At 40.2% G+C, this 16,097-nt stretch overlaps 2 protein-coding genes across 2 annotated transcripts; one reads left to right on the top strand and one right to left on the bottom strand.

Annotated features, from left to right (window-relative positions):
* Positions 1 to 1,103: 1,103 nt before the first annotated feature.
* LOC145488531 (uncharacterized) lies at positions 1,104 to 4,559 on the bottom strand. The gene has a single exon (XM_081467416.1). The coding sequence runs from the start codon at positions 3,013 to 3,015 to the stop codon at positions 2,143 to 2,145; it is 873 nt and encodes a 290-aa protein (XP_081323542.1). The 5' UTR covers positions 3,016 to 4,559; the 3' UTR covers positions 1,104 to 2,142.
* Positions 4,560 to 5,483: 924 nt separating this feature from the next.
* LOC145488516 (major facilitator superfamily domain-containing protein 12-like) lies at positions 5,484 to 15,360 on the top strand. Its single transcript, XM_081467400.1, has 10 exons — positions 5,484 to 6,114; positions 8,192 to 8,300; positions 9,281 to 9,443; positions 9,847 to 10,106; positions 10,647 to 10,739; positions 11,052 to 11,144; positions 11,634 to 11,807; positions 12,285 to 12,388; positions 13,279 to 13,406; positions 14,493 to 15,360. Exons 1-10 carry the CDS (start codon positions 5,603 to 5,605, stop codon positions 14,777 to 14,779), a joined length of 1,923 nt encoding a protein of 640 aa, XP_081323526.1. The 5' UTR covers positions 5,484 to 5,602; the 3' UTR covers positions 14,780 to 15,360.
* The last annotated feature ends 737 nt before the right edge of the window (positions 15,361 to 16,097 follow it).

The following is a 16,097-nucleotide window of genomic DNA, read 5'->3' on the forward strand; positions in this document are numbered from 1 at the left end:
CAAGTCTAGAAAGCCACAGGTCAAAATTAGGCTTGCGTTCTCCGAACGCAATCAAAAGGGATCATATTAAAACAAGGAACCTCCCCTTATGATGTTGACTCTGTCTACATTGCGGGGGATGGATAATTTTTGAGTAACCTTTGGCGTTTGCAGCAACCTTTTGCGGTTCTAGCAACCTCGAACAAGCAGTTGCCTCTCTGAGCAACTTTTGAGCAAATATTGGTTTAGAGTACATATCAAGTACGAAAAAGCCGACCATTCCATAGAAAACTTCAATTTATGCAAATTTCTTGAATGTTTATCAACCTTTTGAAGTCTGAACTTTCCTCATATCGTTCCGCAAGACGTCGAATGAACCATGTGTTTGGTCCATTAGACTTAAGAGTGTCTTTAAATTTTTCCCATATTTGCGAGCTAAGTTTCGAGCTATTTTTCCTGACCGACGTTATTGCGAGGAACGAAAAAAACGCTTTCAATTAACGTTTATATAAAAATATCAAGAAATTTAGTCAGCAAACTTTTTGGATTTCTGACCATTTTTTAGCGTTTTTTTTTTTTTTGGCATTCCAGTGAGCAACTTTCTAGCATTTTACGAGCACAATCGGGACTGACCTAGTGGAAGGGGGCTGTGAGGAGGGAACTACAATAGTCATTCTGAGAGAAATTTAAATGGCTATTGCAGAAGAGTTTACAATTTTTAACTTTTATTCTTTTTTTTAATTTTAATTTTAATTTTAATTACATTGAAATTATTTCGATTCATCTTCTGCCATGTTTGCAAAGCTATATTCGCGCCCAGAGGGGTGGGGGAGAGGGGGGCTGGTGAACTCCCATATAAAAATGACGGGAGTGCTCGTCCTTCCTTCTAGGGGTTAAAAATGCGGTTTTGGTACTACTTAGGGTATTAAGCCTCAAAAGGTCCATAGCGGGAGCTTTGCGGCACCTTTTAGGGTGTTGAACCGAAAAAATATGACAGGAAATAATGTGTTATGTATAAATTGGTACCTCTTAAGGGAGAAAAAATTTCAAACCACTTAAGGGTTTTTTTTCAATATTTCTGACGAGCACCCTCGTCTTTTTTATATGGGAGCCCCCCCCCCCCCCTCCCCCACCCCTTGGGTAACCGCGGCTTGGTTGTAGCGATAAGTTCTCGCAAGGAGCTTTAAGTCGATCGTCACCTTATGATACGTTTATCTAGGTCCTTTTCCCGCAGACTATTTGGAACGGGATTCAGATCAGTTATCAAACATTTAATTTTGGAATTCTAGACCTAAATTGCGGTCAGGAAACGTTTAGCGAGATGTTATAAGAATTTTCTCTGTTACAGTTGTATCGAGTGCAGCCAGTGTCAAAGCTGGACATGTATTAACCAGTGGGGGGGGGGGGGGGGATGGGGAGAGAGAGAGAGAGAGAGAGAGAGAGCAGTGGATAACATCCTAAAGGCCACGTGGCTCTAGAGTATTCCTCACTTCAAAACGGGAAATGAAAAAATGACGCAACTGGCCAAAAATTGCACATTTAATTAACTTGGGAGAAATTAACCTTGAGGGAGCCAAACATGTTATGGGTAAATGTAATATCGATTTATGAGTTCGAAAAATCAAGAAAACAACCCGGATTTGAGAAGTTACACAGGAAAAAAAGAACTGATATATTCCTTGTCTGAGTAATATCTTTCCACGGCTTGTGAGAAGCCCTGGTGGTCTCCCAGATAAAAAGGAAGGGGTGCTCGTTGGACATTTTTGAAAAGAACCCCTAAGAGGTACCAAGATCCTGTTTTGTGGGCGTGGCTTTAATTTTCTTTGTTTTTTTTTGTTTTGTTTTGTTTTGTTTTTTTACCCCCAAGAGGTGAGGTACCAATTCTAAAGCAATAAATTATCTCCTGTCATATTTTTTCGGCTAAATACCCTAAAAGATACCGCAAAAGTTCCCGCTGTGAGCCTTTTGAGGGTCAAGAACACCGCAAGATGTACCAAAACCGCTATTTTAACCCCTAGAAGGTACGACGAGCACCCCCGTCCTTTTTTAATGGGAGCCCCCTCCCCCCTCCCCCCTCTCCCCGGAGGTAAACGGCGGGCAGACCTGATTAAATTTGCAATCTCAGGAAGAGCAGTCCAGATTTTAATTTCACAGTCAGGGGCCTTATCTCCAATCCCCAGCCTCCATTAGTTCTATCTCGTTCCTTTGCGCTCTCTTCTTGTTCTTGTTGGCCCTCGCTTTGTCATCAGCAAATAATGCAGACCAAAGGTGACCGCTTATTTGGTTCATGAAAACAAACTGTGCAGATTTCCTTAGCAGATTTAAAGCTCTCTTGAAATCCTCTCTCACAAACTCTGGGTCCACCTCAGATACATCAAAAGCCAACTGGAAGGAAACGATAATCAAGTAGACAAAATACTGCAACCAAAAACTTACAAGCACGCACCTGAAGAGGAAAGTGAGATGTTTTCTTTTGGTGATACCAAGATTGTCTTCAGTTAAATCTTCAACCTTTACATCATGTAATGTAGCCACAACAATGGTTATTTCTAAGGCGTCTACAATGTACACTCCGATGATTGCCTTGGCTATATTCCCTAAATCAGCGACCCAGTACAGAATGCTACCAAAGCGCACTATACAGAGGCTGCAAATCAGAGCTAAAAGCCACATTCGAGCGACTTTACACAGTCGCCAAAAAATTTCCAATATTCCTTTCCATCCCTTTAATTTCAAGCAGAAACAGATGAATATGGCGCGGCTAAGAACTTCGGTGCAAGCAAAGGCTAGTTCCACCGTCATAGCTATGTTGTAGGCAACGAAAGTGCCATTCGCACAGTTGTAATGAGGATGTTTCATATTTTTGCCACAAGAGAAGGTTTGAAGACAATACAGCACCAGTCCAGGGAGGCCCGCAAATTGAAGAAACACAAGAATGAGAAACAGAATAGTCCAGGGCATCTTGCTTGGCTTCATTTCTTGTGAATCTCGAACAATCAGACGACTTTTCTCTGTGATTCGCGTCAAGGACAACATAACTGATGAATCCGTACCTGCGACGTAGCCGGGTAGAGAATAGAAACGAGCCGTCGAGAGTGTAACTCGCTGTATAAATAAAGTTATTGTATTGTATTGTATTGTATTGTAATGGATTTCGGCCGCTCGCTTCACTTTCTTGCTTCAGTTTCCAATTAATTTTAGTTTCCGAAAGTCCCGGGAAACTGGGAAACGGCAAAGTTCCACCCAGTGTACTTGCATTTAAGAGCTCCATAGCCTCTATTATCTAACTGAGCGCCTGGAAGAAGCTACCCCGGCTTTAAAGGACACTGATAAGTTACTCTGCCGAACTGAACTGGTTAAAGCCGGTTGATGTCTTCTATAGAGTTTCGTACTGGGCACGTGATCAGAATCAGCCGAGATTTCATGTATCCATGAATAAAACCCTTTCCATAGAAAATTTTAAATTCAGTCAAAAAAAAAAAAAAAAATTGAAAAAGGTGTTTCGCTAATCCTCGATATATACGCTTTAGGCGACTGATAGGTCGGAATACGTACGGAGGGAAAAGCCCTCTTCTGTTCGTTTTTCCATTTGAATTTTTCTAAGCAAACATTGAAAACTTATAAAATAAACCCTAATTGTCCTTGATTCAATGTAAATTCACATCCTTACAGAATTATATTGAGGGAGTGCCAGCTGTAAAGGTCAACTGATTTTCACTATCGCGTGGGCATGAACATTACAGAGGTTAAGTATGACGTCTACGGACGGCAAAAACTTTTGCTGTTCCCATCTATTTCAAACGTAACTTAGAATAATGGTATTTGCTGTAGATAAGGGTGTTTTCTTTATTTTTGGCTTGGATGGACTTAGAATTAATGGAAAACAAAACAAGATCAGAGACAGTTTTTGCCGTTTGTCGTTTTCATATACAGTCGATTCTCCGCTAGCTAACGGTCACCTCTCTACAACAGCCACTTCTCGACAACGGCCACCTCTAGACAGCAGCGACCTCTCTACAGCGGCCATTTTCCTCTTTCCCCAAGGTGGCCTTTATGGCCGTTGTCAAGACAACAGTTAGCGCGTTTTATTGCGTCATGTTTGGCGCGTGAGCGACATGGGTAATGTCACGTCCACATAACAAAAGCATTCACTGATTCACGCAATTTAGGTAGTTTTGGGGAAACGAGATTTTGCGATTTTACCTTTTTAGAGAGTAGTGACGGTCTCCAAGTTGCACTTTTATTTTCAATTGAAACTGTTCAGAGAAGTCCACAGGTTTGGCAGTGGTGCGTGCCGTTTTTCAGGTTTATTATTGAGGGGGCACAGCGCGAAGATCTGTCAACGGACTGTCAAAATGACATAACGTTTCAAATGTGAGACATCAATCAGTCCAGTCCCACAAAGACGTTAGCCGTATCTACAATGCAAAGTAGTCTGTTTTCGTACAGACCCTCGATTTTTTTTCGTGAGTTCGTCGAGATGCCAAGCAAAAGTAATAACCAAAAGTATTAAAAGGATTTGAGAGATCCTTAAAGAAAAATCCTTAAAGTATCAACGGCGTGGCGCACCCTTGGGAAAGACACAAACATATTTCTTCGCAATTTTTTTTTTCTTTTTTTTTTTTTTTTTTGCCGTGGGGCGCCCGAGAAAAAAATAACTCTTGAACGGACTAAATGCAGAGTTAAAATGATTATTTTTTATATACGAATTATGATAGACATTATTCTTGGCTTTTTATTCTTTCAGTAGTACACTCTTTGGGTCGTTCAAAGGCTACTAGAAAAAAAATTGAACGACTTTGTCCTTTGTATAATACTAACAACTAAAACTAAAGAACTGTTCCTGTAACTGTCATGATAAGAATATTACACTCAGGACTCACATGAAAATGTGTTGAAGATTCAATGACAGCTTCACTCGCCTACAAGACGTACCCGACAACAGAGAGAGGTATATAATTTTTAAGAATTTACAGGTAAACCCGCGTATACTAACAACTTTGTATCGAACGTCTTGTAGAATTCAACAGTCCCTACAATTTTCCAAAAGGCGGCTCCATCGCTCATAGTGTAAATTACATTTGCATTAGGTAAATTTCAGCAGTCCCTGGTGCGCGCTACTAGAGAGGTCAGCCCTGACTGATATTTACGCGCACATGGAAATTTGGCACTATCACCAATATCAAATAAAAGGAATGAGCAAATAAACAGAATTTACCTCTGATACCTGAGAAAAAAATAGCTAGATCCATAATAATATCTTCATAAATTGATATACCTCCATTTTAAAGCTTCTCGTGTCGCGGGTCACACGATTTAGTACACTCCAGCTGAGCTTTATCTTTGTGACCTTTGATTAAAATATTCGAAAAATAAACCCGATTGATTTACATTGATTGACTGGCGGTTTTGTTGATCTGTTCACGAGTGCGCTGAAACTGGATCACGCCACCCCGCGTGAGACACACTTGTGTCACACATCCGTTTCAGTGACGCAACAAGTGGCCTTTTGAACACACATTAGATGTCCGCGAGCAGACTTTTACAATTTTAATTTGTCCCGAAGGAGTTTTCCCTGCTTGTTGGCCGTAATTATTTCAGGTCGTCGCTTCAACGCCAAGCAATGGACCGCTTGTTGAACTGTTTTAGCTGCAAAAACTCTCAACAGAAGACATCCCGAGAGAATAGACTAGCAAGCGGTAAAAAGGTTTGCTATGGCGTTGGACATATCCTGAATGACCTTGCTGCAAATGCCTGGTTCAGCTATCTTATTATTTACTTAACCAAAGTTGCTGGCCTGTCAAACAGCCATACGGGGATAGTTGTTATGGCAGGACAACTGACGGATGGAATCTGCACACCGATCACCGCCATCCTCAACGACAAAACTGTGTGTCGTTATGGGCGAAGAAAAATCTGGCATCTACTGGGGTCAATCTGTGTGAGCTTCTCCTTTCCTCTTCTGTTCACTCAGCTTCTTCGCGGTGAAGCAAGCGATTCCCTGAAGCTTGCATATTATATCAGTATAGCGGCTGTGTTTCAGTTTGGTTGGGGCTGTGTTCAAATTAGTCACCTTTCACTTATTCCTGAGATCGCCATCAGGGAATCAGAAAAAGTCGAATTGAATGCTATAAGGTGAGAGTATTATTTGATAATTATTCACGGTGGCAGCGAATTTCGCTTTTTATCAAAAGATATTTACTTAGCACAGTACAAGAGCGTATCTGAATAATGTTCGTCCACTCTAGCGTGAGTGATGACCAATTTAATTAGTAATTGGTCATAATTTTATTATGCTTGGTTACCCGTGTTATATTATAGGTATCATTTTGTTTGACCCGTTTTGGTTTTGTCCTCCGATGTCTCTTTGTTCGACATTGCCCCTGTTAAAGCTTCTGTTACGAACACTACTAAAGGGCGTTGAAATTTGAGTGTACCGGAAATTTGGCTAGAATTCAATCGGCGTCCTTTTTTTGCATATCGATTGTTATCACAATCTGCAATGCAAAGTAATGTAAACTACAGAAACTCCGTGAAATTTTAAACTTCTGGGGCGAAGCAGTGTTTTGTGGGTCACTAGCATTGTTTCAAGGCAGCTCCTCTGCGCAATAACCTTATTCCCTGCCTTATTATTGGCGATTCGCTGAACGGAGGCTTTAAATGCTGGGTGTGTATTTTTTTTTTTTTTTTTTTTTTTTCCAGCTGCGAGGCACGTGCGAAGGGTTTGTTAATTCCAGTGGATTTCGAAACTAAGATTGTTGTTTGGTGTTGAAACAGCGACTGTAATTTGCATTTGTATTTTGAAATTCTAACTTGGCTCCGAAGTTTAGGGGAATATAACAAAAGAAATCACATCCCGAATAATTAATTTCTTTTGGCCTTGGAGTCAAGGAACCCTCTCCTCCCCTACAGCAACAGGCTCTGCTCGCAAGCAAAAAGATTGAGTTAGAATCTCGGTAACTTTGAATGCGTGTTAGCGTCCCCGGTGGGGGGTGTGGGAGTACTTCCTCATATGGGTTATATAGGTATGTGCGGCCCCAAAGGGTATGGTTTTTCTGTCATTTTGGTCATAAATAGGGTATCGATTTTGGCCACTTTGGTCATAAATGGGGTATGATTTTTGCACTCTAGTCTTCATATGGGTATGTTTTTAAGAAGAGGCCACGTTTACATCATTATAGAAAAGAAAATCAACAAAACTCCGTCAAAAATTATGTTTACGGCAATTTAACACTGGTGTGAACTAGGGAACTAATTAGAAGGCAGGTCTGAAACAGGGTATTGATTTAATTATGGGTCAGGTCATAAATAGGGTTTCGAATTTTTGGTCATGTCATAAATGGAGTAGGGAAAAACGCAGATTTTGGTCATAAAATATAACACTACGTTCACACCAGGCCTAAAAATTCGAAGAAATCTTCACATCAAGCGGGTTACTGCGCAAATCGCGATCGATCGAAACATGTTCACCCTGAGCAAGTCATAAGGTTGTTTTGATCGTGCGTCCATGAACCAGAGCCAGCGCATTCAAGTACCCCAGGGGCTTGTCCAGTCAGGTTAACACATGCAGTGGCAGGCTTAAATTTAAAGCTTAATTTTCTGTCGTAAAACACATACGTGACACATGTCTTGAGACATAAACATATGCAAACGGTGTGTTTACAAACATGCTAATGTAAAACGTGTTTTGTATTATTACATCAACTTGTCAGTCATAGTGTGAACACGATTTGTTACGACCTAGAGGGTCCACTAAAGGGGCGAAATGACGAAATGGCACCAGTGCTTTGTAGGCTAGCTAAGTGTATCCGTCCGGTTAGCCGGCTTTGCGTTTTAGTGTGGACGGAAAACATTTTAAAAACGGAGCTTCTCGAAAACGATGACATCACGATAGTAATGTGATTTCCCTGCTCGAGTTTTCCTCAACCACAAATCCAAAATCAGAAATGACCGGTTACTGTTGCGTTTTTAAATTCCTCCGGCGTAGTGTTGACGGAAAACATTTGATGCGTTTTCAGAGTGAAACCTCCGTTTGCAAATTTCTCCCGCGTAGTCCTGCGTGGACGGGGCCTTAAAATGACAGTATGAAAGATCAAAGCCAACTCGACGGTCACACTTGAAAACCTGACAGAGAAAAATCTGCAAGGTAGTGAAATAGTAATGTGCTTAGGTATATAAATTCACGTGAATCATTCATGTGTTTATATTTCAGGTCAGCTTTGCGGTTTGTCTGCGGTATTTTCGTATTTGGCGTGACGTGGATTCTGTTAGGAAGAAGTTCGGAATCTAGTATTTCGTCAGCTACATGGAAACAGTTCATGGTAAGTGTCTCTGGTGTTCTCTCTCTGCCGAAAATCAAATATGTAATTCAAAAATACTTTGTTGACAACTTTGAAGTTGTTACTTCACAACGTCAAGAGGGTCAGAGAATTGGTCAAAATTTGAACCCGGTCGACTGAGAAATAACGCGGTTTGTAACTCATATAGTTGAGATCTGCCAATAACTGAAGGGCTCATGATCAAATTCAGATTAACTGATAACTGAGAAATGCCAAAAAGCTAACTTGTTAATTGAAAATCCAGAACCTCCAGTACGACCCTCTATCAGTGGTTGTTGATTTAGCATTTATACTTTCAGTTGTCAACATGGCTCTTCATAACTCAACATCCAGAAACAAATGTTAACGTCTTTTTATATTTCAAAATAGATAAACAAACAAACGATCACGCAAATAAATCAAGATATACATTCCACTTCAAGTGGTTGGTACTTCTGTGACTGTATTCTCCAAGTCAGCATTTCAAAGTGAATTTCAGCCGGGTTTGGAATCGTACCCGCCCTTTTTTAACCCGACATTTTAATCTCATAAATGTACCCTGCCCGGGAGTTTTTTTAATTTTTTCCTGCTCCCAAATTATGCGATAGTTGGATATTGCCGATCTTGTCAAAGTCAAATAACCTTTGAATCTATGAAATATGCGAGCTTTCTCGCGTCCCTTGACACGGAAATAGCCGAATTCGAAGCCTGAAGCCGTCAGCCGCAAAGGAAAAGGAAGGGCCTGTGAAGTACCAGCCTCCAAAGCAGATGTTCTTATGGCCATAAGGACGTCTGCATAGTAGGCTAGGAAGTTAAAGTTCCGGGCTAGTCTGTTTTCTCTTATGAACAAGGTGAAATCGCGGCAAACGCAGCAAGCCCACACACCGGGCTCATATGAAGAAGCCCTATATAAAACCTCTTTGTGAATGGTTGGAGAATTTGAACGTTGAACGCTATCTAAACTTCTTCTGTCTTCTTTTCAGTATCTTGGCTTGATTATAACCGCCACCGGTTCACTGTTTAACGTCATTTTTCACGTTGGCGTCAAAGAGCCCCCTTCAGATGCATTACGGGTATGGCTGGAGGAACGGAAAAATGGAAAACACAAACGAAAAAAGGTTGAACGGAAAGGAAGCGAAAGAAACGGTGAATGAGAAATATTTCTATTAATCAAGGTCGAGAAATTAACAAAGCACGTGTTAAATTTAATTAATTTCTTACGTTGTAGTGCTCAAATTAGGAATTTAGGCAGGAATGCGTAACGATTTTGCTTTACCAGGCAATATGAACGGACAAAATTTAACTCTTAGTCCACGACGATGATTGATTTCGTATTTCCCATTGGAATATGACGTTATCATTGCGTATTTCCGCCTGAGCAAGTTGTCAGACCGAAAGGAGTGATGAACACATCTAGATAATCGCGAAATTTAGAGATAAAGCATAAATTCACTTTGACCAGGCAGCGTCGTGGGAGCCTCCTGCGTCAGGTGTAAGCTCTGTTATAGTAACTGAGAGATGCTAACAAGCAATTGTGTATTTCTTTCAGCTCTCCTGACGCAAGCCCTGTATCAACGTCCTTCTCCCAGTAGAAGAAGTGGCGCCTCACCTGCTGTGGTAGTGACGCTCTGTGAGAAACAAAACAAAATAGCAGCTGGTAAGGGTGGTAATGAACTACGGTCGGCATCTCAAACAACTGTGGAAAGTGGAGAAACTCGCAACTCCTCACAGGAAATTATCGACAAAAGTGCTATTCTAGGCGGCGGAAGGAGTAAACGACAGTGGCTAAAAAGTCCAGGGTTATACAAAGTTAGTACCGCTTTTGCCATAACATTTTTTTCGTATTAAAACGAATCGCTTCCCACATCGTATCCATCGTATCGTATCCAGTGCTTGTAATACCCCATTCACACCAACTAAACTAGGTTAACTAAATAAGGTTTAGGTTTTTTTTTTACAATTTGTCGATTACGCTTTGCAGTCAGTCATTTTGAAGAGACAAATTTCAAACCACTTTGCTAAAATATTTTAACCAAACAGGTGCCCTCAGTATTGGCGACTAATTTTAACCTTGTTTTGGTTAAACTACTTTTAAACATGTTTAACATATTGGTGTGAACAGGGTTTAAGTGTTGCTTCGTTTCGCCCGCGATCGTCAGACGTTTCTAGCGAGAAACCGGGAATTCCGGTATGTCCCGCCGGTGAACTGCAAGGTCACTCTAAGGCTTGTCTAATCTCAGTAAAAAGCTGGCCGGCTGCTCCAGCCCTGATAACTATTTATATATTTTATTATTATCATTTAATGGACTCATTTAAAAACTGTGCAACGTTTTTGTTTTTCAATTTCAGATAGGAGCTTTGTACATTTGTACTCGTCTGTACGTAAATGTCTCACAGTCTTATCTACCGCTTTACCTGATTGAGACAATGCGCTTTGCAATGGTGAGTCGAGGTTATTATTGTAATCAAATATATTTATCATGATACGCCACAGACACCAGTCATTCTTCAGCTAAAATATGTAAAAAAAGATGTATCGATAGTGAACTGTCTTGCTAAAGAAATAAGTACTTTACATTTATATACATGTGAAGGTTAGAGAAGGACAGCTCGAAAGGTTACAACTCGCAGATCTGCCGGTTTTGTAGAGGCACGGACGAGCGCAAAATGCTACTTCAGAAAACGTAGATTTATTGTTGTTATTATTGTTTTGTATTTTCCATTGTGAAAAATCTCCTTGTTGCTGTTGCACAGGAATCTATTGCTTATTTTCCTTTGGTTGTACTTGTGACGGGAGTTCTGGCGAGCAGTGCTGTCAAGTCTCTCAATAAACGACTTGGAAGCAAGGTTAGCGTCAGTTTTAGAGTTCTTGTTGTTGGCTGCCAGGTTATCAGTAGATTGATCTGACTAAATATTTTAACTCAGCTGGAGTTTTCCTTTTTTTTTTTTTTTTTTTCTACCGAAGCAGAACATTTGTTTTAAGTCAAGTTTGCTAGAAAACACGTTCTTCTTCTTTGTATGTTGAAGGTCTTAAAGTACTTCAAGTTTAAACTATTGAGAAGAAATGCAGTCACTCTCTTGTTCACTTTTTTTTTTAGGGGTAATACGTACATGTAGATTGAATATCAACCTAGCTTGCGAAGCGGTGGGTGATACTCAAGAAAAAAGATTTTGCTTGGGCGAATAGACAAGTGCATCATGTATCAGGGGAAAAAAAACAAAGTCACATTCCCAAGTGCGTGCTTGATGCATGCTTGCGCGCACCATAATAGCTACTGTGACTGGCTTTTTATCACGTGCTCTTTTCTTATTCATAGTTTAATTGATTATCGACAGATAACCTTCTGCCTGGGTGCCATGATGGCTATAAGTGCCAGCTTCTGGTTTTTTGTTCAGACTGTCGATGGACGGACGGCTGTGTATGCGACTGCTATGCTTATGGGAAGCGGTGGCTCTGTCATGTTAGTGACATCACAGTCTTTGATCGCGCAGCTCATTGGTCAGGACAAGGTAAATAAGGCCTGGTTCACACTAGCGACATAACGACATAACGGCATAAACGAGATAACGGCAGAACGACATCATGGCTCATGCCAGTAATGTGAACATCGACAAAAAGTCATATGGAAAAGATCAGTTTTTTTATGTTCACACTTTTATGTTGCTTTTATGTCATTATGACAGGATGTTCACACTGTAAACATAACGACAATACGCCTTTCTTATATCGTTATGTTTATTTCGTTATGTCACTAGTGTGAATTAGGCTTAAATAGCTTTGATATAGCTGCGATGACACTTGCATGTCAATAAGTGAATTTCCTTTTTTTTTCAAACAAAGCAACTTCCAGCTTGATTAGCACGAAAATAAATGCGTAGGTGGAACACAATTTCATATAAATGACTTCGCACGAAGACTCTTGATACGGAGCAAAAGGCAACTGAGAAATGGTCCTCTGAGTGATTTATTTTTTTTATTCGTTGTAGAAATCTGGAGCTTTTGTGTACGGTTTTATTGGATTCTTCGACAAAGGAGTCAGTGCGGCCGTATTTGCCATCATTCAGGAAAATAATCCTCGAGAAAATCAAAGGTGAGCTTGCTTTTTTTTTTTATCTACGATCGATTACATTTGTTTGAGCATTTTTGGAACAATTTTGGCTTCATGAAGGGGAGCAGGGTTGCCGCAGTGGTAAAAGCGCTCGTCTCCCACCAATGCGGCCCGGGTTTGATTCCGGCCTGGTGCATATGTGGGTTGAGTTTGTTGTTGGTTCTCGCCTTGCTCCGAGGGTTTATCTCCGGGTCCTCCAGTTTTCCTCCCTCTACAAAGACCATCACCTCTTAATTCCAATTCGACCAGGATAGAAGACCCGCGTGAAAACCAGCTAAGGCTGACGTGGCTTCCTCTGTAGACATTGCAATTTTTTTTGTAACCAAACAGCGAAGCCTCGCTAAATTAAGTTCGTTTACAAGCAGCTGGACAGGGAAGGAGCCTGCGCTCTTCCCCAGGAAGGAATGAGAGAGCGAGGGAAATTAAGCCTATTGTCTTCCTTTTGTGTATTTGGTTCAGTCGCCGGGGATGAAATCGAGCAGTTGTTGTCTTTGGTGCAAACAAAGTGGGTTTTTTTTTTTTTTAACCAGTGATCAACATATATTTTCTCCTTACATTGTCAAAACATTGTCAAGCAAACTAGTAAGGAGAAGAAAGCAAGTCGTCAGCTATTAGTTATATTTTGATGTACAAGCAAATTCTTACATTTTTATCAGATTTAATTTTCTTTTGTTTTTCACTATTTACAATGCACAACAAGAAAAATGTAGGAAAACAATAATTCTTTGGTACAATACCAAATTAAGTTGTGCAATTGACAAGACAAATATAGTATACCCTATTAGAACTAACACTAAAAGAAATTTATTGCAATTGGGAAGAACATTCACATTTCAATCTTGAAGCTTAAAGTCTGATCTCTTTTTTTATAGCGTGGAATGTGTCACGTGCGATGAGTACACACGTCACGTGCAAAGCATCGTACCAGGCGTGGTCGCTTTCCTAGCACTTTTCTGTGTCATGGTTTTCTTTGAATCGATTTTCATCTGCAAAAGAAGAGGTAAGGATACGCCATTAGGCCTGGTTTGCACTACGTAAGCACAAACATAAGCACAAAGGTAGTGACGACGCCCACAGCACAAGCATAAGCACGAGCACAAGGTAGTGAGGACGCGCAAAACACAAGCAGAACAAAAATGTTCGTTCCTCTTGTTATGGTTTATTATGTTAAGTAAGAACGCGCTACTGTAATCATAAGCAAAAGCATAAACACATAGTCCGCCATCTTATTTTACTTTATCACGGAGGTAGAGCACCGAAAATAACGTATGTTATCCATTCTGCGCATGCCTACGTACTTATGCTCTTGCTGTGCGTCCGTTATGCTTTTGCTTGTGCCTGTGCTTATGTCGCAGTGAAAACCAGGCTTTGCACCTGGGTAAAGAAAGGGGAAATTTGTGCGACATTGCAATTCCGCCAGTACTACAACAAATCTCTCATAAAGACATAATGCGTAGCCGTTAAAAAGACTTCTTCGTAGTTTTTGATGGTTAGGCGTATTTCTTATACGAGTGCTTTGCTTCTATGACAACGCTTTTGAGTGATGAATGCGGCAACTCGTAATGCGCAAATAGAAGAATGATTTTGCTTAAATGTGGATTGCCCTTGATACCTTAGAGAGTATTTTTCTTGCCTTTGGTGAGAACTCTGCATTTACCTGGAATCAGTGTTATGAGAAGCGACTTTATGACGAACGTTAATTTGACAATTTCTCGCCCGTGGACGCGGAATAGAGGGATACGTTTAAACTAGACCGTAAAATAGCACAATAGTTCACCAGTTCAGTAGATAAGTAAATAAAAGCTCTCTGCCCCGCAGCTGGTCAAGAGAGGGGACATAAGAAGGGAAAAGCAAACGTGTATGTAGTACGTACTCGGGCTAGAAAGTCTATGGTCCTGTAATTTAAGTGCGGTAACGCCGGAAGTAAGATGATAAAAGGATAATATAAATGATCATCATACACGAGAATGAAGTCAAGCCATGCCGTAATTCTATAAATTGTTATTCTCTCAAGAGAAGTATAATAAAATTTTCAGCTTTGGTCATTTTTCCTGCTTGTTACAGTATTTATTTTGCTTAATTTCAGCGACGATGTCTGACGCTGCAGTTCAAGTGAATTTAAGTGATGACAAAGGCGATGATGAAACCAGTTCAAGCGGTGTTGGCACTGCGTCCATTACTGAGAAGGCTGAAAGTGAAGTGTTCAATACTGGAAACGTTGAAAACAGAACATCACAAAAAAGAACTTATAATTATTCTCTGGAGTCAAGAAACTTTAACACTCCCCAGGCAACAAGGGACGGCAACGTTGCTGTGCGTTTGGCATCTTCGTCTCTTCCTTCTCCAGTGTTAGATCGCAGAACGATTTTATAATATACAGCGAACAGACTATGCGTTAAAAAGGGGTTCTACTTGATAGAATTAGGGTGCTATGAAGCATGTGCGTTGAATTGATTGGGTCAGACATGATCACGGAAATTACCAGAGCTAGGTACACGGATATTTCCATCCGTTACCGAGGATACCTTCAGCGCGAAATGCAACATGTGGGCTGCAACGATAAGATTTAGACTGAATAGTAAGGAGACAAGGGAACATATCAACTTATATTTTTTCATATGATAATGATGATATCAACTTATATTTTTTCATATGATGATGATGATGATGATTATGATTATGAGATACTATGGGCCTAGAGGTGAGGTTGGCCCTTTTTTAATTGTGATTCAAATGTGAGCCGCAAACGGGCGAAAACGAGTCGCGAAGGGCTCGCTTTGACTGCGATAACAGCTTTTTTTGCTTTAGTAGCAGAAGGAAGAGAGAAAGAAAACCTTTTGGACAGAGATTATGGTGAGAAAGAAAGGTGAAAAAAAAGAAGTAAAAGATTGAAAGAAAGGAATAATGAAAAGGGAAGGAGAAGGAGAAAGAGAAAAAGAAAGAAAGAAAGAAAAAGAAGATAAAATAATGAAGATATAGCGCCGAAGCTTGTATAACAAATGAGTATACCACGAGTTATGCAATTATGCATGGTTGCCGTTCTCATACATTTTAATTTTTTCTCCCAAGGAGAATATATATCTTTTTCTTAGAGGCGTTTTCTGAGATGAACAAGGTGATCAAGTCGTTTATTCTCGTAACCTTGAATTAATTGTCAGATGGTAAAGAGAACATTGAAAGTTGATCAAAATTAGCATTAAATTTTCTTTACTGTTTTCAAACATAATCTGTCACTTTTATTGAATGAATTGAACGCTCCTGTCATAAGCTATACATATAAAAGAATCTTTCTTGACGATATTTGCCTCTTTAGCATAAGCGATGCAGTTTCTGATAGAGCTACAAAAAAGTTAGTTCTGAATGTTAAAAGGTCATAGCAAAATTAATTGTCCCAAGGAATTTGAGCCCGATGTATTGAATACTTCTTGTGCGACGCGAGTTTAAAAACTCAAAATTTTACAAAGAATGTGTAAGCTCATTGGCGCTCTTGCCACCACGACATTTTTGAGCGTTTTAAAGCCAATTTCTCCTCAAATATTACACCCAAAGAGCCAAACATTTCAAACATTACTAAGTTTCACAAGCTCTTTAAATGTTTGTAAGTCAATTCGTGTCTAGCGTGATGCCTTCCCTGCGCAGTCGTAAGTGAATGAGGAAAAATGTAAACAATGACGTCATCAAAGATTCTCCG

This window comes from Orbicella franksi, chromosome 5 (genome assembly GCF_964199315.1).
Source record: "Orbicella franksi chromosome 5, jaOrbFran1.1, whole genome shotgun sequence".
Taxonomy (NCBI): Eukaryota; Metazoa; Cnidaria; class Anthozoa; order Scleractinia; family Merulinidae; genus Orbicella; species Orbicella franksi.